The 27,287-nt window shown below is 47.9% G+C and overlaps 2 protein-coding genes across 4 annotated transcripts; both read right to left on the bottom strand.

Moving 5' to 3' along the window:
• Nucleotides 1-7,796: 7,796 nt before the first annotated feature.
• Nucleotides 7,797-15,683, bottom strand: LOC138419339 (vomeronasal type-1 receptor 4-like). Its single transcript, XM_069552100.1, has one exon. It carries the CDS (start codon nt 10,590-10,592, stop codon nt 9,684-9,686), a length of 909 nt encoding a protein of 302 aa, XP_069408201.1. The 5' UTR covers nt 10,593-15,683; the 3' UTR covers nt 7,797-9,683.
• A 1,542-nt stretch (nt 15,684-17,225) lies between these two features.
• Nucleotides 17,226-27,204, bottom strand: TARM1 (T cell-interacting, activating receptor on myeloid cells 1). 3 transcript variants are annotated; one of them, XM_069552093.1, is made up of 6 exons: nt 25,479-26,039; nt 20,783-20,818; nt 20,384-20,674; nt 19,803-20,099; nt 17,745-17,882; nt 17,226-17,441 (listed from the first exon to the last, which is right to left on the bottom strand). In XM_069552093.1, the coding sequence occupies exons 1-6, from the start codon at nt 25,510-25,512 to the stop codon at nt 17,437-17,439; spliced, it is 801 nt and encodes a 266-aa protein (XP_069408194.1). In that variant the 5' UTR covers nt 25,513-26,039; the 3' UTR covers nt 17,226-17,436. The 3 variants fall into 3 exon arrangements, 2 of the variants coding, with proteins under 2 accessions (XP_069408194.1, XP_069408193.1); XR_011248944.1 differs by having other exon boundaries at nt 19,759-20,099; nt 20,384-20,818; nt 25,479-27,204; XM_069552092.1 differs by having other exon boundaries at nt 20,384-20,818; nt 25,479-27,018.
• Nucleotides 27,205-27,287: the final 83 nt, after the last annotated feature.

The raw sequence follows: 27,287 nt of genomic DNA, 5'->3' as shown, positions 1-27,287 counted from the left end.
CCAGCATTTATTGCTTGTAGACTTTTTGATAGCAGCCATTGACCGGCATGAGATGGTACCTCATTGTGGTTTTGATTTGCATTTCTCTGATAATGAGGGATGTTGAGCATTTTAACTTTAAAGGCTGGCCTCAGAGGAAGAGGCCCTCAGATCACTTAGCTCTGGTAGCCAATGCGGATGGGCATTGCTGAGCCCCGCAGGACTGAGAAAATAACAGAGCGGTGGTGAAATGGACCTACTGGCGCTCCCCATGGCCTCCTCCCAGGCCCAGTGCAGCGGGAGTAGGCTTGCACACCCACCACCTCATCTGAGTTGGCCGGCACACACCATCCACTGCTGCCTGAGGCTCTGGCGTCTAACCCTGCACCCAGCGGCTGACTGGGGTGCTCTTGGGGGCCTGAAGGAGCACGTGGACACTGTTTCCACATTCTCCCTCTGGCTTGATCCAAACATAAAATCAAGCCTCCAGCATCTGCCTGGAAAGGGCCTATCCACATGTCTTAGGCACCAACCTTTGTGGCTGACCCCCAAAGGGTGGACCGTCCAATCACCTCGCCCCAACAATCAAGGGTACTCAGCCTACTTGAGTCCCACAGGACTATGTGATGCAAAAAAAAAAAAAAAACTCAGTTTACACTGGTCACACATAGACCTAAAGAGAAGGGCTGGAAAAGACAGTCCAGGGAAATGGAAAAGAACGTAGGAGTAGCTGTCGTCATCTCAGACAAAACAGACTGTAAGCCAAAGCACGTGACAAGCGACAAAGGAGACCATTCCATAACGACAGACGTAGCGAGTCATCGAGGAAATAGAACACTGTAAATGTCTGTAAGCCCAAACTGGGAGCACTTCAATATATGAAGCACCTGCTAACAGAAGTCAAGGGGAAAATAGACAATCCTGCGATAATAATACGGGCATCAATTCCATACTCAGCAATAGAACAATCATATAGAAAATCTATAATCATTGGATTTAAACTACATATGAGATCAGATGTACTTAACCAGCCAACAGCAGCAGAAAATAGTCTTCTCAAGTGTCTGTGGACCATTCTCCGTGTGAGTCGTAACGTATTTAAGAAGACTGAAGTCATTTCAGGTATCTTTTTCAACCACACTGATATGAAATTTCAAAATAATTGTTAGAGGAAAATAGGATAAATCACTAATATGTGGAGATTAAACTTCGTGGATGAGATGAAAAACAAGAAAAAGTTTTCAGAGAAATCAAAGTGGAAATACAAGATAACAAAACTCATGGAGAGCAGTTTAAGGACTGAACTGAGAGCGATGGATGTCTATATGAACAAGGAAGAACGGTCTCAGATAAACAGAATAGCTTTATGCCTCAAGGAACTATAAGAGAACAATGAATCCAGCCCAAAGGAAAGAAATTGTGAGGTTCACAGCAGAAATACTGCCGTTGAGAGGCATTGTGAATTTGGTTCCAGACCACAGCAATGAAGTCAGTGTCACGAAAAAGCGAATCGTACACGTTTTCGGCTTCCCGGTGCACATAAAGATTATATTTGAGATTGCAGTCATCATCCTGGTGCATAGACAAGCCTCCTACATAAGTTCTCATCCAACCTCAGATCACCTAAAGAGAAAGCAAACATTACCAGACCGAAAGTGAGAAACACAGTCACAGTGGGGACTGCAATACCCCCACTTTCATCAGACAGAAAATCAACATGGAAACGCTGGACTGAGCTGCACATTAGAACAGTTGAGCCTTATAGACATAACCTGACCCATCTACCCATCAGCAGCAAAATACACATTCTTCTCAAGAGCTTGCAGAACACTCACCAGATCAGAGCACATGTTTGGACCCAAACAGGTCTTTTTTTAAAGCCTTTATTGAATCTGTCATAATTTTGCTTCTTCCTTTTTTTTTACGTTTTGTTTTTTTTGGCCGAGAGGCCTGTGGGATCATAACTCCTCGACCAGGGATCGAACCCACATCCCCTGCATTGGAAGGTGAAGTCTTAACTAGTGAGCCACCAGGGAAGTCCCCAAAACAAGTCTTTAACAGATTTAAGACTGAAATCACATAAAGTATCTTTTCCAAACACAGTGATATGAAACAAGTTGCCAATAACAGCAGGAGAGCTGGAACATTCACAGATACGCAGAGATGAACAACCACCCCAGGACAAACTGTGGTCAAAGAAAAATCCAAAAGCATTTTTGGACAACCATGAATGGAAACACACAAACTGAAATTTCTGGGGTTCAGCACAAGCTTCTCTAAGAGATATTTTCACAACAGATGCCTAGATTAAGGAAAAGAAGGTTCTAATAATCAAGCTAACGTTTTACCACAAGGAACCAAACAAGACAAAACCCAAACTAAGGCAAAAGTTAGCAACTACAAGGAAATAAGAAAGAGCAGAGTGGAAATAAAAGAAATAAGGGCCAGAAAAACAATACACCCGTGGCTGATTCATGTCAATGTATGACAAAAACCATTACAATCTTGTAAATAATTAGCTTCCAATTAAAATGCATTAATTTTTAAAAGATAAACATAAAAACAATAGAAAAGACCAAGGAAACCACGAGCTGGCGTTTGGAAAGATGAACATTCCCCTTGTCACGGAGCACCTGCGGCAACGTGAGGAGGAAACAGTGACTTCGGGCACCTCAGGCGTTTCTAACCCCACGGCCGCCCTCGTTCCTTTTCCCACCAGAGCGGAGGCATTCCTTCCCCTCAAAGCCGGAAAGCCGTCCTGGCCTCACCTCCCAGCTCCTAGTCGCCCCTCTTCCCGCCGCTTCAGTGGTCTCGTCCTTCAGGCTCAGCCTCCTGGCTACACCTGCTCGGAGTCACCTCAGGAGCATCTGCACCCACAGGTGCGTGGGGACTGGACTGGGAAGGTCACTCTCTCTGTGTAACAGGACAAGCTGGAAGCAACCTTCCTTAGCAAAAAAGCAGAGAACCCCGGAGCCCTATTTTCCAGCCCCTTTCCCGATGACACAGCTCTGCTTTGACAAAACACATTTTAACGGCACTTCTGTCTCTTGCTCCTGAGCACTTCTTGCTACACTGGTTTCCTCGTACTGTCTTGGTTTTCTTTTCTTTTTTTACTTCTGTGAATAAAAATGCTTACACTACAGTGGAAGCAGCAGGAATTAATTCTGTTGTGTTGACAGAGGAGTGTGTAACTCATCACAGGTGAGCCCTGAGATCAGAGCTGGTGTGTAGCCCAGTGCTGAGGGAGAGCCGAGAATGAGCTGCTTAGAGGCATCGTCACGAGGTGTGGGCAACGGGACTAAAGGAGCCTGGAATAAGGTCCCGGGTGGAGATGATCTGAGAAAGGGGGCAGGGGGACTCCTTCCCCTGCAAGCACAGATCTGTGAGGTCTGCTGCACTGAGCAGGGCCCTTGTTAGCAACAGGGAGGAGCTCAGTGACTGGGTCATCCAAGGCTTGGCACACATTCCAGAGACCACATCCCTCCTCTCTCATCTTTAGAGAGTCCAGGGCTCAGGGCTTTGTGGTGGACCACCTGGCTCTGCTCCCGGCCTGAGACACTCCCCGGCTCACAGCCACCCTCCACCCAGCAGAGCATGGATGAGGATGCTCAAGTGCGGCTGTGTTGCCCCTGTCCTGCCCAGTGTGAGTTAAGTCTCAAGCCCCTCTCCTGCTGGAGGCAACGTCTCTCCCAGCCTTTGCCCTGAGATTGAACAGAAGGAAGCGCTCACCTGGCTGGTCTTTGCTTCAGAGCTCTGTGCAGGGACGTGTCACTCAGGATGAGCCCCGAGCACCTGAGATCATGGTTATAGGGACGGTGTTTCTAGCCTTGGTCTCTCCACAGAGATTCCATTATCACGTCACCTGCTGAGTGGGTGACACTGACCTCATGGGGAGTCTGGGGCGTTTCCAGTGAGGAGCAAATTTATCCTCAGTGTAAATCATCATCTTTCTCCTTGGGTGATTAGGGACAGCTTTTGGCAATAAGTGAAAAGACCCGGATGGGCAGCCAACTAGTTGGCAGAAAACCTTTCTGTATTCCTTGTGGGAAAAGGGAATTCAGAATCAAAGTTGTCATTGGGTATTACACGGACACTTCAAGGTGCATCAGTAACTTTTTAAAACTAAACTTGGAATTGGGGTTATTCCTCAAAGCATTGTATATATTTGCTTTTTGTCAGATTTTAATAACTTTTATTTTGGCAGCAGTTCTTTGAGACTTAATTCACACACCATATACCTTATCCATTTAAAGTATGCCGCTCAGTGATGTTAGTTTATTCAGAGCTGTGGTCTCTGCTGCTGCTGTTTAGTGGCTAAGATGTGTTTGATCCTTTGTGACCCGCCAGGCTCCTCTGTCCACGGGATTTCCCAGGCGAGAATACTGGAGTGGGTTGCCATTTCCTCCTCCAGGGATTCTTCCCAACCCAGGGATCGAACCCCCATCTCCTGCACTGCGGGCGGAATCTTAACCACGGAGCCACCAGGGAAGCCCGTTGTGGTCTCTGCTGCACTCAGTTTTAGGAAATTTTCGTCCATGTGAAAAGGAAGCCCACATCCTTCATTGTTCTGTGTGTGTTTCAGATGTTTTGTTAAACTTTCTATTTTGTGTTGAAGTACAGCCAGTTAACAATGCTGTGAGTTTCAGGTGGACAGCAGAGGGACTCAGTCATAACTACTCCGTGCGTCCATCCGCCCTCAGACTCCCCTCCTGTCCAGGCCGCCGCGTAACACGCAGTGCGTTTTCATGTCTCCGCAGTAATCAGCATCACCAGTGGCCCCATGCCGAGTGTGCCTCTGACTTTATTTCCAAAGTGCTGAGGGTCTTCCCTGGCAGTCCAGCGTTAGACTCTGCGCTTCCAGTGCAGGAGGCCCAGGTTCCATCCCGGGTGGGAGAACTAAGCTTCCATACGTCCTGCAGCCAAAACGAAGTTTCTTGGTTGGGCTGGGGGGAGGGCGGCGGCAAAAGAAGTATTTATCACTCCCGTGTATGGGAAATCCAATAGTGTACACTCAGCCCAGTTTGGTGGCCTGTTCTTTGACCCTTGCCTTTTCCAGCTTGGCGTGGGAGCCACTGCTTCTGGACCCAGGACGCGGCCTCCCCAGGGGTGCAGGTCTCCTGTCTCTGTCGCTGTAATGGATCCTGGCGGCTCCCGCCTGCTCAGCCAGAGCACCTTGTGTTCCGAGCCGACGTGTGTGAAGGCAGCAGTGCTGCGCGCCTTCCTGTAGACCAGATGCCCTAGCCTGACCTCTGTGAGCCCCCATCGATTTTTTAAAATTAATGTATTTATTTTAATTGGAGGCTAATTACTTGACAATATCGTGGTGGGTTTTGCTATACATTGACCTCAATCAGCCATGGGTGTACCTGTGTCCCCATCCTGAACCCCCCTCCCACCTCCCTGCCCATCCCACCCCTCAGGGTCATCCCAGTGCACCGGCCCTGAGCGCCCTGTCCCATGCATCGAACCTGAACTGGCGATCTGTTTCACACATGCTAATATGCATGTTTCAGTGTTATTCTCTCAAATCATCCCACCCTCGCCCTCTCCCACAGAGTCCAACAGTCTGTTTTTACATCTGTGTATCTTTTGCTGTCTCACATATAGGGTCATCATTACCATCTTTCTAAATTCCATATATATGTGTTAATATACTGTATTGGTGTTTCTCTTTCTGACTTACTTCACTCTGTATAACAGGCTCTAGTTTCATCCACCTCATTACAACTGATTCAAATGCATTTTTAATAGCTGAGTAACAATAAACTGTGTAAAATTCTGAGAGAGATGGGAACACCAGACCACCTGACCTGCCTCTTGAGAAACCTGTATGCAGGTCAGGAAGCAACAGTTAGAACTGGACATGGAACAACAGACTGGTTCCAAATAGAAAAAGGAGTATGTCAAGGCTGTATATTGTCACCCTGCTTATTTAACTTATATGCAGAGTACATCATGAGAAACGCTGGGCTGGAGGAAGCACAAGCTGGAATCAAGATTGCCAGGAGAAATATCGATAACCTCAGATAGGCAGGTGACACAACCCTTATGGCAGAAAGTGAAGAGAAACTAAAAAGCCTCCTGATGAAAGAGGAGAGTGAAAAAGTTGGCTTAAAGCTCAACATTCAGAAAACTAAAATCATGGCATCTGGTCCCATTGCTTCATGGGAAATAGATGGGGAAACAGTGGAAACAGTGTCAGACTTTATTTTGGGGGCTCCAAAATCACTGCAGATGGTGACTGCAGCCATGAAATTAAAAGACACTTACTCCTTGAAAGTTATGACCATCCTAGATAGTGAATTAAACAGCAGAGACATTACTTTGCCAACAGAGGCTCATCTAGTCAAGGCTATGGTTTTTCCTGTGGTCATGTATGGATGTGAGAGTTGGACTGTGAAGAAAGCTGAGCACTGAATAATTGATGCTTTTGAACTGTGGTGTTGGAGAAGACTCTTGAGAGTCCTTTGGACTGCAAGGAGATCCAACCAGTCCATCCTAAAGGAGATCGGTCCTGGGTGTTCTTTGGAAGGAATGATGCTAAAGCTGAAACTCCAGTACTTTGGCCACCTCATGTGAAGAGTTAACTCATTGGAAAAGAGCCTGATGCTGGGAGGGATTGAGGGCAGGAGGAGAAGGGGACGACAGAGGATGAGATGGCTGGATGGCATCACCGACTTGATGGACATGAGTTTGGGTGAACTCTGGGAGATAGTGATGGACAGGGAGGCCTGGCGTGCTGCAATTCATGGGGTCGCAAAAAGTCGGACACGCCTGAGTGACTGAACTGAACTGAACTGAATGAATATTCCATTGAGCATATGTACCACAGCTCATCCATCCGTCTGCTGATGGACATCTAGGTTGCTTCCGTGGCCTGTTGGAGGATAAGTGCTTTATAGCACTGTGTTGGTTTCTGCCGTACAGCAGTGTGAGTCAGACATGGGCATGTGTGTCCCGTCCCTCGCCAGCCCCCTTCCCTCCCCCCCACCCCCCTGCTCTGGGTCATCACTGAGCACCGAGCTGCGCTCCCGGCGCTGCAGCAGCTTCCCACTGCCATCTGACACGGTCGCGCACAGACGCCAGTGCCGCTGTCCAGTCCGTCCACCTTCCCCTTCCCCTGCTTGCCCACAAGTCTGTGCTCTACGTCTGCCGCTCTGTTCCTGCCCTGAAACAGGCTCATCTGTGCCACGTTTCAGGATTCCATGTATATGCGTTAACACACGATGTTTCTCTCTCTCTTTCCGACTTACTTCGCTCCGTACAACAGGCTCTAGGTTCATCCACCTCAGTTCAGCTGACTCACGTTCAGGAACCCCTATCACTGTACCCGGTGGGCAGGGCGACCACCAGCTCTGTGCTATTTATACAGTAGGTCCTTACTAGTTATCTGCTTATACACAGCAGTGTGAAAAATGAAGTAGAATTGAAATTGCTTCTAATCAATTAGATTAAAAACAAAAGTAAGTCAGAGGCATTTAACTCCTTAGTGTTTAAAAGGAGATTATCTATCGCTGCTGCTGCTAAGTCGCTGCAGTCGTGTCCGACTCTGTGCGACCCCATAGACAACAGCCCACCAGGCTCCCCCGTCCCTGGGATTGTCCAGGCAAGAACACTGGAGTGGGTTGCCATTTCCTGCTCCAATGCATGAAGGTGAAAAGAGAAGGTGAAGTCACTCAGTCCTGTCTGACTCTTAGCGACCCATGGACTGCAGCCTACCACGCTCGTCCGCCCATGGCATTGTCCAGGCAAGAGTGGGGTGGGGTGCCATTGCCTTCTCCAATCTATTGCTAAGTATATTTTTATTATTGGTCACATTTTATTACTTTTTCATACACTTTAATAGGAAAAACCGTAAGTAAAATAATGGTACTTTTAGATAAACATTGAAATAACTCACTCATATTAAAACAAATTCCATAAAAGTTAAAGGAAATTCTTCACCCAAAAGGTAAGTTATACCAAAGAGGAAAAAACTTGAAAAAAAAAGAACTACAACCATTGGAAAATGTAATCATATTGATACATGCATAAACTATACCTCTTCATTGCTTTTTTGGTATAAGACACAACCAGTTCATGACAGAAAACTCATAGCATTAATTGTCAATAATAACATGTGCCTGCATGCTATGTTGCTTCAGTCATGTCCAGCTCTTTGTGACCTACTGAGCTGCAGCCCACCATGGGATTCTCCAGGCAAGAATACTGGAGTGGGCTCTTGTGCCCTCCTCCAGGAGATTTTCCCCACCCAGTGATCGAACCTGCGTCTCTTACATCTCTTGCATTGGCAGGTGGGTTTGAAATAGATACGCTACTTGGGAATCCGCACATGATGGCTGAAACATCACTGAAAAATAGCTATAGCTCAGATTTTTTTAAATGGGACTTCAATAATTACACTCCAAAAAGACGGCCAAAAAAAAAAAAAAAGGCAGAAAAAATAGGTTGGACAAATAGAAACAAACCTCAGGTTGCAAAATGCAATCAAGAAAACTATATATTCAAGGAACAGATTTTTTAAAAAGAGCAACTTCTGATCTGTCCTTCAGATTACATGATTCATCTAATCAATTAAGTTTATTGAGGGTCCACCATGTAAACAATCCAGGTTTAAAGGAGAAGCAAGCCGTTGCACAACATGGATTTTCTGTGTGACACTACAGCATCCTGGAGAATTAACAGTGAAATAAAGTTACAGGTAATACAGAAGAACACATTCTCTGTTTTCACGTGTTTTATCTTCATCTCAGAAATCAAATCTCCGCCCACGCAAGACTAATATTCCCGGAGCCCTATATTGGATTGTGTGCCAGTGTTTCAGGTATCAGCCGCAACACATGGAGATAAAGTCCGTGGAAACCCTTGAAATGTTCCTGAGAAAGGAGGTTTCTTTCAGACGGCCGCATGGGTCAAGATGGAAATCGTTTCCTCAATAATAGTTGGTAGGTTTTTTGAGCAGATAATTTCATGGATGGATTTTCAGCACTCCTAAGGCATCAGTGGTATCCAGTGAACCTTCTCCATTCAATGGAGTTTACGTAGAAATGTGGTAGTGGGGGCTCAGCTGCTCATTCGTGTCTGACTCTTTGCAATCCCATGGACAGAGGAGCCTGGCAGGCTACAGTCCATGGGAGTTTTCAGGCAAAATACTGGAGTCGGTTGCCATTTCCTCCTCCAGGGTATTGCGTGCAAACATCAAAAGGTCTCAACTTCTAGTTACAGAATAAACAAGTCAAGGGGGTGTAGCATGCCTCATGGTGAATACAGTCAATTGTATTCATTACATACTTGAAAAATGCTAGGAGGGTTGACCTTCAAAGTTCTTCTGATGGGGACTTCCCTGGCAGTCCAGTGGTTAAGACTTCAAGCTTCCACTGCAGGGGTACTGGTTCAGTCCCTGGTCTGGGAACTAAGATCCCACATGTTGCACAGCCAAATAATAACCAAAAACTAACTAAATAAATGTGGCAAAATTCTGATCGCAAGAAAACAATTCCTATCATCTGTGAAGGTGGAAGGATGGTAACTAGACTTACTGTGGTCATTTTGGATACAAATATCCATTCATGATGTCATCTCTCTGAAGTTAATATAATTGTATATCGATTGACAGAGAATGATACTGAGGCCTTACAGAATAATTAGTTACTATTGGAAGTGTCTACTAGATATTTAGCACTTTATCCATACATTCTAATGACTCAAGAGCAGAACCTAGGCGTTCTAGGATCCCTCAGGAGCAGCAGGAAGGGGGAAATAGTGGGGAAACAAGAAGCCAAGACATGTGAGACCTGAAGCAACCACAGACGAAAATCTGAAAAGGCACTGATATGGAAAACTAAACTGTAATTCAGCAGGTAGAAGGTGACGAAGGCGACCATGAGCATCAGGATGGTGTGGGCGGCTCTGGTCTCCGGGGGGCATCTGTGGTGCCCAGTGGGGGTGTGAAGATACTGCACCCTCTGGTGGTGTCTGTGCAGGAGAAGCACCATGGAGCCGCTGGAGCAGACCATGAGGGTAATAAACATGGCATCAGAGATGAACCACAAGTAGCCCAAGCCTGTGACAGTACCTGAGACTGAGCAGAACCACTTGCCTTGGGAATGAGTATAGTTGTGTGTGTCCTGAGGACCAGTGATTTTCACAGGAACGTAGATGTACATTAAGAGACTGAGCATCCAGCAGGTGCAGCAGGAAGGGCCAGTGACCCAGGGGACCCTTCCTCTGAGCATCACGCACTCCGCCCTCCTGGGGGTGAGCGTGAAGGCCTGATAGGTGCTCAGGACGCAGGTGGAGCACAGGGCGGTGCTGAGAGCCACCCTCTGTACGTAATACGCAAACTTACACCCGAGGCTGTTCAGGGGCTTCCTTGACACAAAAGCTGCCATTGTGTAGAGAACCCCAGAGGACAGAAGAAACAAAAGGTTGGCCAGGGCCATGTGGGTGAGAATGGTGTGTGGAGGCCGCGGGCTGTGGCCAAGCAAGCCTGGAGCGATGTTGTGGAACAGAAGGATGGCGTTGCCCAGAGCCCCAACCCCCATCTGTGTCAGGTACGTGGTCTTCAGCGCTGCCTGGCCTATGGTTCTCAGGGCCTCTCCGTGAAAAGACATGGGGAGGACTTCGGAGTGGCCCGGAGCAGACAGGAGACGCTGCAGATAGAGACACCAGCAGTGTTCTTGCGCAACTACCAGTGGACGAGGATTCCCACATTTTATTTCTCCTGAAAAGAGAAGAGACTGTCATAGTCCAGAGAAGTGACTTTAACCGGATAACATGTTCCTGATACCAGTCAAAGCATCCGCCATTATTATTTTATATATTTAAATTTACTTAAATTTTTTAAATTGGGGACTAATTGCTTTACAACGTTTTGATAGTTTCTGCTGTAGAACAATGTGAATCAAATATAAGTATACATGCTGCTAAGTTGCTTCAGTCGTGTCCGACTCTGTGTGACCCCACAGATGGCAGCCCACCAGGCTCCACCATCCCTGGGATTCTTCAGGCAAGAACACTGGAGTGGGTTGCCATTTCCTTCATCAATGCATGAAAGTGAGAAGCGAAAGTGAAGTCACTGAGTTGTGTCCAACTTTCAGCGACCCCATGGACTGCAGCCCACCAGGCTCCTCCGTCCATGGGATTTTCGAGGCAAGAGTACTGGAGTGGGTTGCCATTGCCTTCTCCATAAGTATACATACATACATCTATATATATCTCCTCCCTCTTGAGCCTCCCCCATCTCCCAGTTGTGCCCCTCGAGCCCATGACAGGGCACTGAGCTGAGTGCCCCGTGTTATCCAACAGCTTTCTACTTGCGTTTATATCCTGATCCCCTGTCTCCATGTAAGGCCTGTCTGTCAACTTTGGAAACATGTCTGCCTTCTTCAGCAACATTGCTGGCTTAGGTTAACCATTTTCAATGTCATTATTCTCAGAAACAGAAAAAAAAAAAAAAACAACCAAATTTGTAGTCAATCAAAAAATACCCAAATGGTGAAAGAATCTTGAGAAAGAACAACAAAGCATGAAACTTCTTTATTTCAAATTGTATGTCAGATTTATAGTAACAGAAACGCATATGGGCGTTTAAACAGACAGATCAGTGGAATAGAATAAAGAGGTGGAAACAAACCCAAGCTCCAGTGGTTAAGTTTTGACAGAGGCACTAAGAATATATAACAGAAAAAGGATAGTTTCTTCAACAAGTGCTGTTTGGAAACTGAACATCCATGTCTAAAGACGGAAACTGGTAGTCACAAACCTACCAAATTCTGACTGAATGAAAAAAATGTCATGCCTGGATAATAGACGTTAATTAGACTTACTGTGACCAGCTGGCAACATAGACAAGTGCTGAATCAGTATTTTGTACACATGAAACTCATATGATGTTATGTCAGTTATGTCCCAATTTTAAAAACTACAAGAAAAACTGCAGGCCGTCTTACATCACACCCAAAAATGGGCTCAGCTGGGCTAAGAGCTGAAACCAGGAAGCTCTGAGAGGAGAGAGGTGAGCTCCTTGACACTGGTCTTGGTCACGGTGGTTTGAGTTTAACAACAAAAGCAAAGGTAAGCGAATGGCAGTGTGTCACGTAAGACCTCTGCAGAGCAAAGGAAGCCATGGAGAGGCAGCTGTGCAACAGGAGACAGGATCAGCAACCCACACCCCAGTAATGGCCCAGCATCCTAAATGTGAAGGGGATTCCTGAAGAAACCCACCACCCCGTTTAAAGTGCACAGAGGACTCCAGTAGACATTTGTCCACAGACAGCAAACAAAGGGCTGAAAAGGTTCATGGCCAGCTGCTCAGTATCTCCAGTCATCAGATCAAAATCCCGATGTGATAGCGCCTCTCACCTGTTAGTGCCTGTTCCCCCAGAGACAAGAGGGAGCAGACTGGCAGGGGTGTTGAGAAAAAGGAACACTGACGCACTGTTTGTTGGTGGGAACATGAACGGGTCCAGCCTCTGCGGAAAACGTTAAAATTCCTCAGAAACTAAAACCAGATCTGCCATAAGGCCCAGCAGGCCTGCTTCTAGTACATATACAAGGGGATGAAATCAAGATCTCGAAGCAATGTCTGGACCCCTGTGTTCATTGCTGCCTTGTCGCCACGAGAGCCAAGACACGGAAACAAGCCAAGCGCCACTGACAGACGAGTCGGTCAGGGAGCTGGGGTGCATTGTACGGCGGCAGAGAGCTCAGTTCTTCAAAGGTGGAAATCCTTCCTTTGGGAACAGCATGGATAAAACTCGGGGACACTTTGGTGTGTGAAATATCCAGACATAGATATTTGCCATTCCCTTCTCCATTTCTGTCAATTACAGGTAGAGTTATTATAAAAAAAAAACAAACAGTCTCAGAAACAGAGTCGAATGGTGGTCGCCTGGGAACTGGGGTTGGGGGAAAGGGGAAAAGACGGTAAAGAGATGCAGTCTTTCTGAACAAGGTCTGAGGGCTAATGTAGAACCTGGTGAGCACAGGTGATGACACCTAATATGCGAGGCGATGGATGCCTCAGTCCTGCCAACTGTGGACGCCTTCAGAACGTGTGCATGTATGAGATCATGAGGTACTTTGTGGATCCACTGCAATTTCAGTGATCAGTTATGGCCCATCAGCTCCTTCCTCTTGGGCTGAGTATTTGCTGGGGGGAGTGATGTGGCCATAGCTACTGTCTGTCCTTTCTGTGGGACACACACAAAGACCACCACACAGGGCAAGTGCCTCCCTGAAACCAACAGTTATCACCTGGAATTGCAGGACACACCTGCCCCCACCTGACCCCTGACCCCCAGCCACAAGCAGTCACACGCGGGAGGGCACCACCACAGCCAGAGTCAGAAATGAACCCACAGAAGGGGCCCTTGTGCTGAGACAGGAACACACGTTCTAGCGCCCGCCACCCCCAGGGGCCTCTCTGCACCCACAGGTGGGGGTGGACCAGCCTGGGCACGGAAGTGTCCATGAATTTGGACAGGGAGTGAAAAAACGTTATGTCTGACTCTTTGCGACCCCATGAACTGTAGCCCTCCAGGGTCCTCTGTCCATGGGATTCTCCAGGCAAGAATTCTGGAGAGGGCAGGATTTGCCTGACCCAGGGATTGAATCTGGGTCTCCTGCATTGCGGGCAGTTTCTTTACCATCTGAGGCACCGGGGAAGCCCAGTTTGGACAAGTTGGGAATCCTATTCACAAAGGGCCTCCCACTTAATATAAGCGCCTCCAAAGGCTCGTCTAACACCCTCGTCTCTAAGACATAGGATTTCAGCACATGAATATTTGTGAGACACAAACATCAATTTGTGGCATGGCCCAAAGTCCATTTCACTGTATTTCCTAATATAAAACATTGAGTTATCACAGAGGGTACTCCTTCAGTTCCTGATTCCAATCGTTTGAAAATCTAACAATGCTTGCTGTCTAACATTTACACTCCTACGGCAGGTTGGAAAGTTAACTGAACTCCGTCTCAATACAAATTCTTTTTTCTTTTCCGTGCTGCTCATGGTAATAAGGCTGAGGGTATTGTGATATTCAGTTAGAGAGGGGAAGACGTGAGCCACGCTGACATACACAACACAAAACACAGAGAGAACCATGAAAGGCAAACCACGGCCGAACACACAGAGACGACGTCGTCCAGCAAAGCGGAATCGCGGTGTTGTTACAGGCGGCCTTTCTCTCTGTGTTTCTGTGTGTGTGTGTGTGTGTGTGTGTCTGTCTGTCTGTCTGTCTGTCTGGATCTTAGTTCAGGACTTTCAGGTTCTAACCGAAACTCTTGCACATCGACCTATTCCATCATATTCACACCCAAGCCTAATCAATTAGGTCCGAGGTCAGTAGACACTTTTATGCAATATTGAGAAGCCCAAGGCTCTGGTCATACAGGACTTGGCAGAGATTCCACAGTGACCCCCTCCCTCTTCCCCTCATTGTCAGGGACCTCAGGACACAGGATTGGCAGTGAACTCCCAGCTCTGGTCCCACTCAGATACACACCCCAGCACATTCGCCCCTTCCACCTGCCAGCCAGGGCATGGACGGGCAGCTCAGGACAAGGCAGGGGGGCACCTGTCCTGCCCAAGGTGCTGACAATGCAGCTCTGAGCTCCTCTCCTGCTGAGAGCCAGCTCTCCCGTTTCCTGCCCTGAGACTGAACACAAGGAAGCACTCACCTGCCTGCCCTCGGCACCACACTCTGTGGAGGGAAGTGGCAGTCAGGATGGGCCCCAGTTATAGGGGCAGGGCCCCTGGGCCCGCTCTCCCCACAGAGGAGCCATTATCATGTCATCTGGAGCGGAGGTGACATGTCTGCATGGAGGGTCTGGGGCGTCTCCAGTGAGGGCCACATCTTACCCCCAGTGCTCATCACCCTCACCCACGCCTGGGGACTAGGGACAAGTCCTGGCAATTACTGAGAAGGTCCACGAGAGCAGCTGAGCAGAGGGCAGGAGAGTTTTCTGTGTTCCCTGTGGGAGAGCCCAAGTTCACAGTGACAGTCATAGCCGGGGGAGGGACGCTCACAGAGCACCCGGGCTCCCTTCACTGCCTCCTGGTGGGCATTTTCCTTCATGGCCTCACTCTTCCAAACTGTTTTCTCACTGATCATCAGCATGGGATCTGCAGGCTGGTCTTCCCCTGAGTTTAAGTTCCACTATCTTTCCTCATTATAGCCTCAGGTCTATTTTATCTGGAAACACAACTCTGAAGGCAGTATCCCTCTCCTTAGAAATGTCAGATGTCCCTCACTTCCACATACTCTTCAAGGAGACTGTAATTTGCCCTAAATCACCCATGGATCCTTTTCCTCGGGGCTCCGATTGAACCACCAGCCCATCTCCGAGTGCTGGGTCATTTGGACTGGGAAGCAGACAAGGCAGTCTTTATAATGGAGACTGTTTCAAGAGACAAGGACACTACTAATGATCAAAGGTTAAACTTATAAAGAAGATGTAACAACTGCAAATTCATATGCACCCAACAGAGGAGCACCTCGATATACAAGAGAAATGTTACCAGATCTACAAGGAAAAATCCATGGTAACACCATCGTAGTGGGGTCTTCACCACCCCCATTACATCAATGGACAGATCATCCAGACAGAAAATAAATCAAGAAACATGTTTAACCAACTAATCTCACCACTTTTATTCAACCTAATTTTGAAAGTTCTAGCCATAGTGATCAGAGAAGAAAAAGAAATGAATCCACATTTGAAAGGAAATAGTAATACTGTCACTGCAGATGAAGCAATATTATATATAAATAATTCTAAAGATGTATCATAAAACTACTAGAGCTCACTGATGAATTCAGGAACACTGCAAGAGACAAATTAATACACAGAAATCTCTCACATTTCTGTACATTAGAACAACAAGCTGTCAGAAAAAGAAATTAAGGACACAGTCCATTTACCATTGCATCAGGAATAAAACATCTCTGAATAAACCTACTGAAGGAGAGAAAAGAACTATCCTCGAAAAGTCTGAGATGCTGATGAGAGAAACTCAAGTGACACAAAGGAGGGGCAGATATATTCTGCTTTTCAGATGGAAGAATCGATACTGTTAAGATGATTATCCTGTTACCGAAAATGGGGTCCAGCTGCTCGCCACTCAAAAGCCATTACAGGCCAGGCTGGTGAAAAGAACACTTGCTTTATTTAGATGCAGGTGACATGGGGGGAGGGGTGACGTCTGTCCAATGGCCAAGTCCCTCTGCTGACAGTCAGCGGGTGAGAGGTTTTATAGACAGAGGCGAGGGGCTACATGCAAACAGTCAGCTCTGACAGTCGTCTTGAAGTTGGTCACTGGTGGTCTGACCAGCGTCGTCTTGCTTTATGATGGATGGATGGATGGATAGATCACGGACAGGATGGGTAGATAGATGGAATGATGGATGGATGGATGGATAGATGACAGAACAGGATGGGTAGATAGATGATAGACAGATGGGATGATGGATGGGATGATGGATGGATGGATAGATGACGGAACAGGATGGGTAGATAGATGATAGACAGATGGGATGATGGATGGATGGATGGATGGATAGATGACGGAACAGGATGGGTAGATAGATGATAGACAGATGGAATGATGGATGGGATGATGGATGGATGGATGGATAGATGACGGAACAGGATGGGCAGATAGATGATAGACAGATGGGATGATGGATGGGATGATGGATGGATGGATGGATGGATGGATGGATAGATGACGGAACAGGATGGGTAGATAGATGATAGACAGATGGAATGATGGATGGATGGATGGGTGGATGACGGAACAGGATGGATAGATAGATGATAGATGGGATGATGGATGGGATGATGGATGGATGGATAGATGACAGAACAGGATGGGTAGATAGATGATAGATAGATGGAATGATGGGTGGGATGGATGGATGGATGGATAGATCATGGAACAGGATGGGTAGATAGATGGAATGATGGATGGATGGATGGCTAGATGACAGAACAGGATGGGTAGATAGATGATAGACAGATGGGATGATGGATGGGATGATGGATGGATGGATGGATAGATGACGGAACAGGATGGGTAGATAGATGATAGACAGATGGAATGATGGATGGATATATGGATGGATGATAGACTACGACGGATGGATGATAGATAAATAAATAGATAGAGTCATGGAGCCTGTGCCCTTGAGATGTGTGTGTTTAACTCTATGTGAATAATACCTCTCACTTAAAAGAAGTTCTTTAGAAGAAGGAAACACACATTTATTGGCGATCTGAGGAAAGAGCCTCCCACTTGCCTAGTCCCCTGAGGGGCCTCTCCCTCATCATCCACTCCTTGCTGGAAGTTCTCCCTTCCTTCTCCAGCTGGGAAGACTTTTACTTAGGGCTCTGCTGTCCAGTTCAGCATAAGTCATTCCACGGGCTTCTCCAGCTCTGGGGACCGGGGATCCTTCATCCTGAAAGTAAGCAAGGAGAAAAGGAGCGAGTATTGTAGAGAGTTAGCCACCATCAGAACTTCCCTGGGGGTCCAGTGGCTAAGACCCCCACACTCCCAATGCAGGGGGCCCAGGTTCGATCCCTGGTCAGGGAACTAGAGCCCCCTTGGCTGCAACTAAAGATCCCGAGGGTCACAACTGAGACCCAGTGCAGACACAGAAGTAAACTTTTTAAAGAACAAGTTCTGTGGTAGACGATGGAGTCGGCCCTGTATCACGATAGCAGCCTGTGGAAAGAGGTGTTCAGGACTGTTTTGCTTTTACCTGACTCCCCGCGGACGTGCCTCTGTGTACACCAGGCTTCAAGCAGGAAAGCCCCCGCAATAACCATAATCACAGCGGCTAGAGCTAGTCTGATGTGGTTCCCCGTGGTGTAATCCGAGGTTATGGAAGGCAGGGAAGCTGAAAGAGAGACGTGGATCAGCACGGACCATGCAAGGGCGCCATCTACCCAGAGTGGCTCTCATACAGCCGCCCGGGTTTCCTGGCCGGTGGCCAGCTGCACCCACACTGAAGTGTCAGTCATGGAGACAATAAGCACCGCCGTGGTCCCACCTGCCTCCTCTGTTCTTTACATCCCCTCTGCCTTGCCATGTGTCTTTCGCTTATTTGTTACTTTTGCTCATATTTATTTGGCTGTATTACATCTTATTTGCTGGGTGTAGGATCCAGGGAACCAAGTCCAGCCCCCCGGCATTGGGACTGCAGAGTCTTAGCCACTGGGCCACCAGTGAAGTCTCCATTTATTTGTTCTTTATCACATTTCCACTTTCCCGCATTTCCGTTTTCCCTTCTACCTCCATGAATCAGGAATTAAGAGACATGGGCTCAATCCCTGGATCAGGAAGATTCCCCTGGAGAAGAAAATGGCATCCCACTCCAGTATTTGTGCCTGGAGAATCCCATGGACAGAGGAGCCTGGCAGGCTGCAGTCCGTGGGGTCGCAAAGAGTCAGACACGATTGAAGTGATTTCACACACACAGCCTTAGAAACAACTCTAAAAACCTAAGTTGCTCCACAAAGCACTGAAATAATTCAGCAGCTTCATCTGCTTCCCCCTCCATCGCACAGACCTTCATGCCGACAGCGAGTCTAGGAAACTGAGCTTAGTAGCCCAGCATCTGGACCTTGGCGGATCTCCGCTTCAGCCAAGAAAGGCTCCAGCCTGGCACTGGTCTTGGTTCCTAAAGAGAAGCCTGTGTTCGTGTCTTTCCCCTACACATCCCAGTCAGTGCCAAGCTCTTCTCTAAACCATCACCAGCAGTGTTCCCTGCAGGCAAAAGCCACCAGGGGACAGAGTAATGACACCACCTCGCTCGGTAAGCCCTCTCCCCATCTTGGGGTTGAGCACACAGACCCTGATTTCTAATCATAAACATTCACAGGGGGATGTCCCTGGTGGGTCCAGTGGCTAAGACTCTGTCCTCCCAATGCTGGGGCCCGAGTTTGATCCCTGATCACGGAACTAGGCCCCACATGCTGCGACTAAAGATCCTGTGTGCTGCAACTAAGTGACGCCGAATAAATAAGTAAAAATAAATTTTTAAAAGAGAGAGAAGTTGACAAAGTTGAGAAAAGGAAAGTCTGTAGCAGTCAGTGGAACAAATTCTGCCAGGAAGCAAAATCATCTCAAATTCAAACAGTAATTGACCTGAGATATGGAAAGATATTGCATCCGTTTCTCTAAATTGAGAAATCACCACATTCTGAGAACAACAACAACAACAAAAAAAACTTCTCGAGAATAAAATCAAGATCACCAGGATAAACCAAACTTTAAGAGATGCGAGAGTGATAGAAAGAATTCTGAGGATGGTGGGTTTGATCGCTTTGAAGAAAAGCAGGGGAAATTGACCAAGAATGCACAACAACAACAAAGGAGTAGAAAGTAGGAAAGGAAAGACATTAAAAAGAGGAGATAGCGTGGACCTCCCTGGTGGTCCAGGGGTTAGAAACCCACCCTGCAATGCAGGGGACGCAGGATCGATCCCCGGTCCGGGAGGATCCCACATTCCGTGGAGCCACTCAGCCCATGTGCCACAATTACTGAACCGGAGCCCCCAGAGCCTGTGCCCCCCAAGGAGAGAAGCCACTTCAGTGAGAAGGCTGCACACTGCCGCAAAGCCCAGCCTGGGCAGCTAGAGAAAGCCCAGGGGCTAGAGAAAGCCCAGGGGCAGCAACGAAGACCCATTGCGGCCAAAAGTGAGTAAATGAATCGACTTAAAAAACAGAAGTGCAAGTGGAGTAGAAACGAGATCCAAAGGATAAGTCACTCACTCACTGCAGTTGAAAAGAAGTCCTCAAATCCCGCAGAACCTTACCGGCCACCCGGATCTCCAGGCGAGGACTAGCCTGCGAAGCCCGGAAGGGGGCCCTGGCCTGGTAGTACACGCAGCTGTAGTTCCCGCTGTCGCCCGCGCTCACGCTCAGCAGGGAGAAGTCGGTCTCCCGCCCGGCCGACGGCCGAACCTGCACCGGCGCTGCGCTTCCTGCCTTGAGCAGGGCGAACATGACCGGCCCCAGCTCCGTGGCCGGCCTCTGGCACTGCAGGGTCACCTCTTGTCCCTCAGTCACTGCGCCGCTTCGGTGGGCTTGGAGGGAAGGTTTACGGAGATACCCTGTGAGAGAAGGGGGACTCTGAGGTCACGGAGAGGGGAGCCTTGGGTGCCCCGCTTGCCCTGTTCTCCTGGCAGGGGCTTCTTGTGGGACGTGCCAATGACCTCTTGCTCTTTCTGCCTGACTCCAACAAGGAGGTTTTTCCCTCCTAGGAGCCCTGGATCAAACCAAGGCATCACCTCTGTCCCTGTCTCTCTCCATCTCCCCTCTCTCTCCGCCTCTTCGTCGGTCCCTCCCTCGGCCCCTGGCCCCGGGGGCCGTCTGTCCTTCCCAGGCGCCCCCTCACCCGTCACCAGCAGTAGCAGGGCGTCACTGGGCCCTGAGCTCGCGTGGGGGTCCCCCCTCCTGTGGTATTCGCAGGTGTACTGTCCCGCGTGGCTGGACTTTACATCGGGGAGATGGAATTCAGCCTGGCCCTCTGTGGAGTCGGGTGACTGGACCATCTCCCAGACGCTCCCCGCCTTCCTGAGAGCGAAGCTTACGTCCCTGGTGGGAGTCCCGCATCTCAGGGTCACAGAGCTCCCGGAGGGAACCACCGAGCTGGGCCAGGCCCTGAGGGAGGGCTTGGGAAGCGCCTCTGGAAGGAAGCGGGTCTCAGGGCTGGTCTCGGGAAGTCCATGGCGGGGAGGGAAAAGCGGGGGTCCCTGGGAGGGAGGACCAGGAGGGGCCATGGAGAACCACTCACCAGCTCTTCCTTCGTCTGCTTGGCCGACACACAGCCCTGCAGGGAATGAGACGCAGATACCAGCCTGGAGCCCGCGTGGTCACCTCCTGGCCCCCAGGGGCCGTCCTGGGGCTCCCGCCCGCGGGGGTGCGCAAGTCCCCACGCTGGACCCTGGGCCCTGCTCTGCTCCCAGCTCTTCCACCCCGACCCTCAGGGCTTCTCCAGGGCTGCGCTCACGTCCCAAGACCCCAGGACCTTTCTCGGCTTCCCGAGCCTCTTACCCCCTCCTTCTGCCTGAGCCACGCTTAGTCTGACACGTCTTTCTTTCTCTCTCTCTCTCTGTTTGGCTGTGCTGCCCGTGGGCTCCTAGTTCCCACAGATAGCAAGCAAACTTATGGTTACCAAAGGTGAAAGATAAGGGAGGGATAAGTTATGAGCTTGGGATGAACAAGGTCACACCACTGTACATAAAATAAGCAACAAGGACCTACTGAGTAGCACACGGGACGGTTTCCAATATCCTGCAATAACCAGTAAGGGAAAAGAATCTGAAAAGTGTGTATGTATACACACGCATACTACCGTTAATGCCTGGACGTGGTAGATACAGGTTTACCTGAGTGCTAACATCTCTTTCGGAGAAGGAAATGGCAACCCACTCCAGTGTTCTTTCCTGGACAAACCCAGGGACAGCGGAGCCTGGTGGGCTGCCGTCTGTGGGGTTGCACAGAGTCGGACACGACTGAAGCAACTTAGCAGCAGCAGCAGCAATATCTCTTTAAAGCTAATATCAAGCCTGTTTTCTAACGTTATTAAAAGAGAGAGATAGATCTAACTCAACGAATGTTGGTTAGGTCTGTGTGGCTAAGAGATTTCCTCTTTTTACCCCTCTGTGGACTAAACAGCTCTGTGTCTTGCAATGAAAGAGGGAAGTTACCAAGCCTTTGAGCTAAAATTGCATGAGTCAATCAAAAATCTTATGTTTCATGTTTTGAAAAAAAGCAGAAAAGTAAATACCCAAAAGGTGAGAAGACCCAAATGTCCATCAAAAGATCAATGGATTGCAAAAATGAGGTGCATACACATAATGGAATACTATTCAGCCATGAAAATGAATGAAGTTCTGATACATGCCACAGCAAGGATGGGCCTGGAAAAGGTTAGGCTAAGTGAAACTTGCCAGACACACTTAAAAACAAATACGGCTATGACTCCACTTAAATACCTGAAACAGGCAAATTCATGGAGGCATAAAGTACAGTAGAAGTCCCCGGGGGCTGAGGAGAAAGAGGAGACAGGTTATTGGTTAACAAGTACAGAGGGTATGTCGGAGATGATGAAAAAGTGTGGGCTGATGCTTTGCACAACACTGTGAATGCCCAGAATACCTCTGAAATACATACTTGCAAATGGTTGAAAGGAGAAGGTTTTAAAAGTTCAAAGGCTAAAAGATCTCTGGAAGCAGTTGTTAATGGAATCAATGTCCAACCAGGTCAGAGGGGACCGAATGATAAAAGGAATAATAAACATTGAATTCTCTCTCAGGCCAGTGGTTAAGAGTCCAAACTTCCACTGCAGGGAGCACCAGTTCGATCCCTGGTTGGGGACCTGAGATGCCATATGCTGCCCTGCATGGCCGGAAAAAGAAAAGGAATAAAAAACATAAAACGGTAGTGCTTGGATTTCCCTGGCGATCCAGTGGTTAAGAATCCTCCTGCCAGAACTGCTTACAATAGCTAGGACATGGAAGCAACCTAGATGGCCATCAGCAGACGGATAAGAAAGCTGTGGTACATGTGAAGTGAAGTGAAGTCGCTCAGTCGTATCCGACTCTTTGCGACCCCATGGACTGTAGCCTACCAGGCTCCTCCCTCCATGGGATTCTCCAGGCAAGAGTACTGGAGTGGGGTGCCATTTCCTTCTCCAGGGGATCTTCCTCACCCAGGGATCGAACAACACAATGATATATTACTCAGCTATTAAAAAGAATGCATTTGAATCAGCTCTAATGAGGTGGATGAAACTGGAGCCGATTATACAGGGCGAAGTAAGTCAGAAAGAAAAACACCAGTACAGTATATTAACACATATATATGGAATTTAGAAAGATGGTAATGATGACCCTATATGTGAGACAGCAAAAGAGACACAGATGTAAAGAACAGACTTTTGGACTCTGTGGGAGAAGGCGAGGGTGGGATGATTTGAGAGAATAGCATTGAAACATGTATATTACCGTATGTGAAACAGATCGCCAGTCCAAGTTTGATGCATAAGAAGGGGTGCTCAGGGCTGGTGCACGGGGATGACCCTGAGGGACGGGGGTTCAGGATGGGGGACACATGTACACCCATGGCTGATTCATGTCAACGTGTGGCAAAAACCACCACAATACTGTAATTAGCCTCCAGTTAAAATTAATTAATTAAAAAAAAAAAAAAAAAAGAATCCTGCCAGTGCAGGGGACATGAGTTAGATCCCCGGTCCGGGAAGATCCCACATGCTGCGGGGCAACTAAGCTCGTGGGCCGTGACTACTGAGCCCGCCCTCTGCAACAAGAAGCTACTGCGATGAGACACAGCTGGACAGTAGCCCCCACTCGCTGTGACTAGAGGAAGCCTACGTGCAGCAACGCGGACCCAACACAGACCAAACTTTAAAAGTCAATTGGTTAAACAAGTAGCCCTTCTTGAGCATGTGCTATGCTGTGTTGGTGGCTCAGCCGTGTCCAGCTCTTTGTGACCCCAGGAACCGTAGCCTGCCCAAGAACGTCATGCATGCTTGACCCTAATTGTGAAGGTAACCCTGAACGATGAGGAAACTTTCAGATGCTGGCCTGGTTTTCCCAAAGTTCCCGCAGATGGCGAGCGTGCAGCAGCCCTGCCTTTCCCTCTGAAAACACAGCTAAGACGTGTCTCTGAAACAGCCTCTGACTCGAGGAACACGAGCAGCAGCCTGGGGATCAGAAAGATATGATGACAGAAGTGAAGGGCGTTCAAGTGTCAGTCGCTCAGCCGTGTCCGACTCTGCGACCCCGTGGACTGCAGCCCACCAGGCTCCTCTGTCCGTGGCATTCTCCAGGCGAGAAGACTGGAGTGGGTTGGCCTGATAGCCGAAAGCCAAGTGCAAAGGCCCCCATGGAGGCGAGTCCTCCTCTCCAGATTTGCTGTGAATAGAAAGCCTTGTTGGTTTCTGGAAATACTCGTGTGTCACCTCCTAGCTTTATAGCTGGAGGGCGGGGGACATTCTGAACCACGTATCTTTTCCCTCCTTGGGGATTTTCCAACCCGCAAGTCCCATCAGGCACGCCCAGGGTGCTTCCATACCGAAGACCACGTGGGTATGTTCCTCTTAACACTGTGCCTGAGTGGAATCATTTGGGGAGCTAGACCCTTCTGGGTTTAATTTGGCTTCCTCACATACCACCTGTGCAATCTGAGGCAAGCCCCTTGGTTCTGCAAACTCACGTCTGAGTCCTAAGCTGTCGATGCGGACCTGATCTTCTCTTGCAGGGTTTTGCTTGGCTTGGCTGGTTGGTTGGTTGTTTGGGGAAGGATCAGAGAGGTGCCTCCCAAATGTGGGATATGGTCCACTGGTGTTACGTGTGATGATTTTAGGTAGAAGGAAGGATGGTTAAATCGTTGCATGACAAGGGATAGTTAGGGAGTTTGGGATGGACGTGCACACACTTCTGTATTTAACTGGATAACCAGCAAGGACGTACTATAGACACAGGGAACTCTGCCCAGTGGTGTGCAGCAGCCTGGATGGGAGGGGAGTTTGGGGGAGAAGGGGTACCTGTATGTGTAGGGCTGAGTCCCTCCGCTGTTCACCTGAAACTATCTCAACACTGTTCATCGGCCCTACATGCTCACTCGCTCCGTCGTGTCTGACTCTTTGTGACCCCACGGACTGTATGTAGCCCACCAAGCTCCTCCATCCATGAGATTAACCCAGCAAGAATACTGGAGTGGGTTGCCATTTCCTTCTCCAGGGGAATCTTCCCAACCCAGGGATCAAACATGTATCTCCTGAGGTTCCTGCATTGGCAGGCGGATTCTTTACCACTGAGCCGTTTGGGAAGCCATGTTAATCGGCTATACCCCAAATCAAAATAAAAAGATTCTTTAAAAAATAGTAAAAAAAAAAAAAAATTCCTGCATGACAGCACGCCGTAAGCACTCTCATATTGCCTTTGATGATATCAACAAGACGTCTATTTGAAACTAGCCTCCAATGTATCTCGGCCATGGTTGCTTGCCTTTCTAATGAAGAAACCGTGTATTTCAGGGTCAGAAACTTGACATGGAACACAGCATCTTCTCACATTTACTATCTCGCTGCATTTTTTTATAGTTACCTTCTATGTGACACGGGACTTTTATTCATGGTATTGATATAGAGGCTCTAACATGTATTTTTATGTTAGCAAAACAGTGTGAGTCAGTCTTAAGAAAACGCAAAGCCAGAAAAAAAAGAAAAGCACAAGCCTATAACGCCCAGGCATTCAGCAAACATCCCAAACAAAGCTGGGACAAGAGCAAGCGCCGTTTGTTGAGCCCTGGTTTAGGGGGAACGTGTGTATTGCACTCCGATTTCCGACATGGTATGCACTCAGTAGCTAAAGCTGATGTCATTTCTCTCTCCAAGCCCCATGTAAACTGCCCACCAGTTACCTTATTTCTGTGTTCTCCATGTTGGGCCCTGTGAGACTTACTGAAGCAGAGGAGGAGAAGTAGTTTGGAGAGCATCGTAGCATGTCAGCTGGGCCAGGGATCCTTCTTCTGTTTCGCAGCCACAGAAAGGGGAAAAGCTGGAATGATCGGCGCCTCACTGCCCCCCTGCTCCAGAGTGAGGGCAGGAACAGTCTTCTTGGACAGTGCGGTTCCCTCTTCCCACACCTTCCGGAAACGTGCTGAGGATGCCGATTGTAACATGTTTCTTGCACAAGAACTTGGCTCACAGGAAATCCTCACCTGTCTCGGGCAAATTTCAGGCTTCAGATAGGTAGGCGTCCAGATGCCTTAGGCATGAGCCTGAAGGATTCCTGAAGAGGTGAAGGCGCTTCGCCATTGAGGATATTGGAAATCCCGGGCAAGCATCAGTTGGTTGGTAGACATGCCCACTGGCTAAGAAGTAAGGGCCGTTGTCAAATTATTTCACAAACTGTGACGATGAGAATTCAGTTGACAAAGTAGACTCCTAGAACCTGACCGGCGGTCCAGTGGTTAGGACTCATTCTCACTGCTGGCGTCCCCAGCAGGCTGTTTTGGTTAGCCTAAAGTTTAAATTAAATCATGTATAGGCCAGAATGACTTCCCCATACCTCAATATGTGAACATTTCTTCCATCCTTTCCCCCTTTTAACTGTGGCTCCTTTCGTAGGAATCATTGATAATCAATATATTTTCCCAACATTGCCAGAGAGGCTCTTTTTTCTGCCTGCTCTGGGCCCAGCCACCTCCTTGGATGCTGGGCCTCCTTTTTGTTTATATATTGCCTAGCTGTCCACGTTGGGGGAAGTTCATAAGCTATCGTGAGCAGGCTCAGAGGTATGCTAGCAGAGAAATGTTTTACAGGCCGTTCATTGCATCGTCTATGCCCAGTGGTTACACAAACACTGTACCTGTGCTTTAAGCAGTAAACTTAGAGCCGGCGGCGTCACACGCCGTGATAGTTATGCCCTGTGACAGCTTTATGGGGCAGTTTTTCCATCCTGAACACTGGGGTCAGAAGTATAAGAAACAAAACAATTACTTTCCATCGGCAGTCTCTGTTATCAAAATCAGAGCAATATTCTAGGAGAACTCTGCTTTCTTAACAGAGACAAAAAAAAACGAAACAAGTTCAGCCTTGCATCAGTTTACTGTTAACAAGGACATTCATAAACCTAATTAAACTCAGTCTAATCTTAACCCTGACAACATACAAAATTCTCTCCTCAAAGTTCCTTTTTCATAAGTCTTTTATCTGGATCCAAACCACTTTGTTCTGTATTTTCTCATCCAGAAGCAGACAACTGTAGGACAAAATAATAATCATCTTTTTCCACCAAAAATACCTCTGTTCTTTATCCTTTCTCCTCGCCAACAACTCATGTTCTATTTGTTTGACACACAGAAATGTTTCCCTTACCATTTTTACATGTCACAACTTTCAACCCTTGGAACCTTAACAAAACCAAGTGATTGAAATGATACACCAGCATTTTCTGATTGCAGACCTAAGGCTATATTTCATACATCTAAAAGTATACATTTTTCACAGCATAACTTTTCTTTAATAGTACATCATGCATGTTTAATAAACCCAAACATCTTTCGTTTCCCTCTTGGTCTTATGAGAAGACAAAAGTAGGTAAATTTAGATTTGTTTGATTTGTAAGCACTTTTATTTTTTAAGGCCAATTAAATAGAGCCCCTTCACACATTAACCTCAGCAATATTACCTAATGGCAGAAACACATATTGAGACATACAAACCTCCAGACAAACGGAGATCTCTTTGCTTCATCTTTTTACATTTA

Source organism: Ovis canadensis, chromosome 14 (genome assembly GCF_042477335.2).
Source record: "Ovis canadensis isolate MfBH-ARS-UI-01 breed Bighorn chromosome 14, ARS-UI_OviCan_v2, whole genome shotgun sequence".
In the NCBI taxonomy this organism is placed as follows: domain Eukaryota; kingdom Metazoa; phylum Chordata; class Mammalia; order Artiodactyla; family Bovidae; genus Ovis; species Ovis canadensis.
The sequence above is the reverse complement of the archived record's forward strand: the minus strand, read 5'-3'. Positions and strand labels throughout refer to the sequence as shown.

Coding starts and splice junctions, on each gene's coding strand:
- LOC138419339 (XM_069552100.1), bottom strand. CDS start 10,592: ATGTCTTTTCACGGAGAGGCCCTGAGAACCATAGGCCAGGCAGCGCTG.
- TARM1 (XM_069552092.1), bottom strand. CDS start 25,512: ATGCTCTCCAAACTACTTCTCCTCCTCTGCTTCA. Junction 20,819..25,478: donor ACTTCTCCTCCTCTGCTTCA/GTAAGTCTCACA, acceptor CATTCCCTGCAG/GGCTGTGTGTCGGCCAAGCA. Junction 17,883..19,802: donor CCTGGAGATCCGGGTGGCCG/GTAAGGTTCTGC, acceptor TCTCTCTTTCAG/CTTCCCTGCCTTCCATAACC.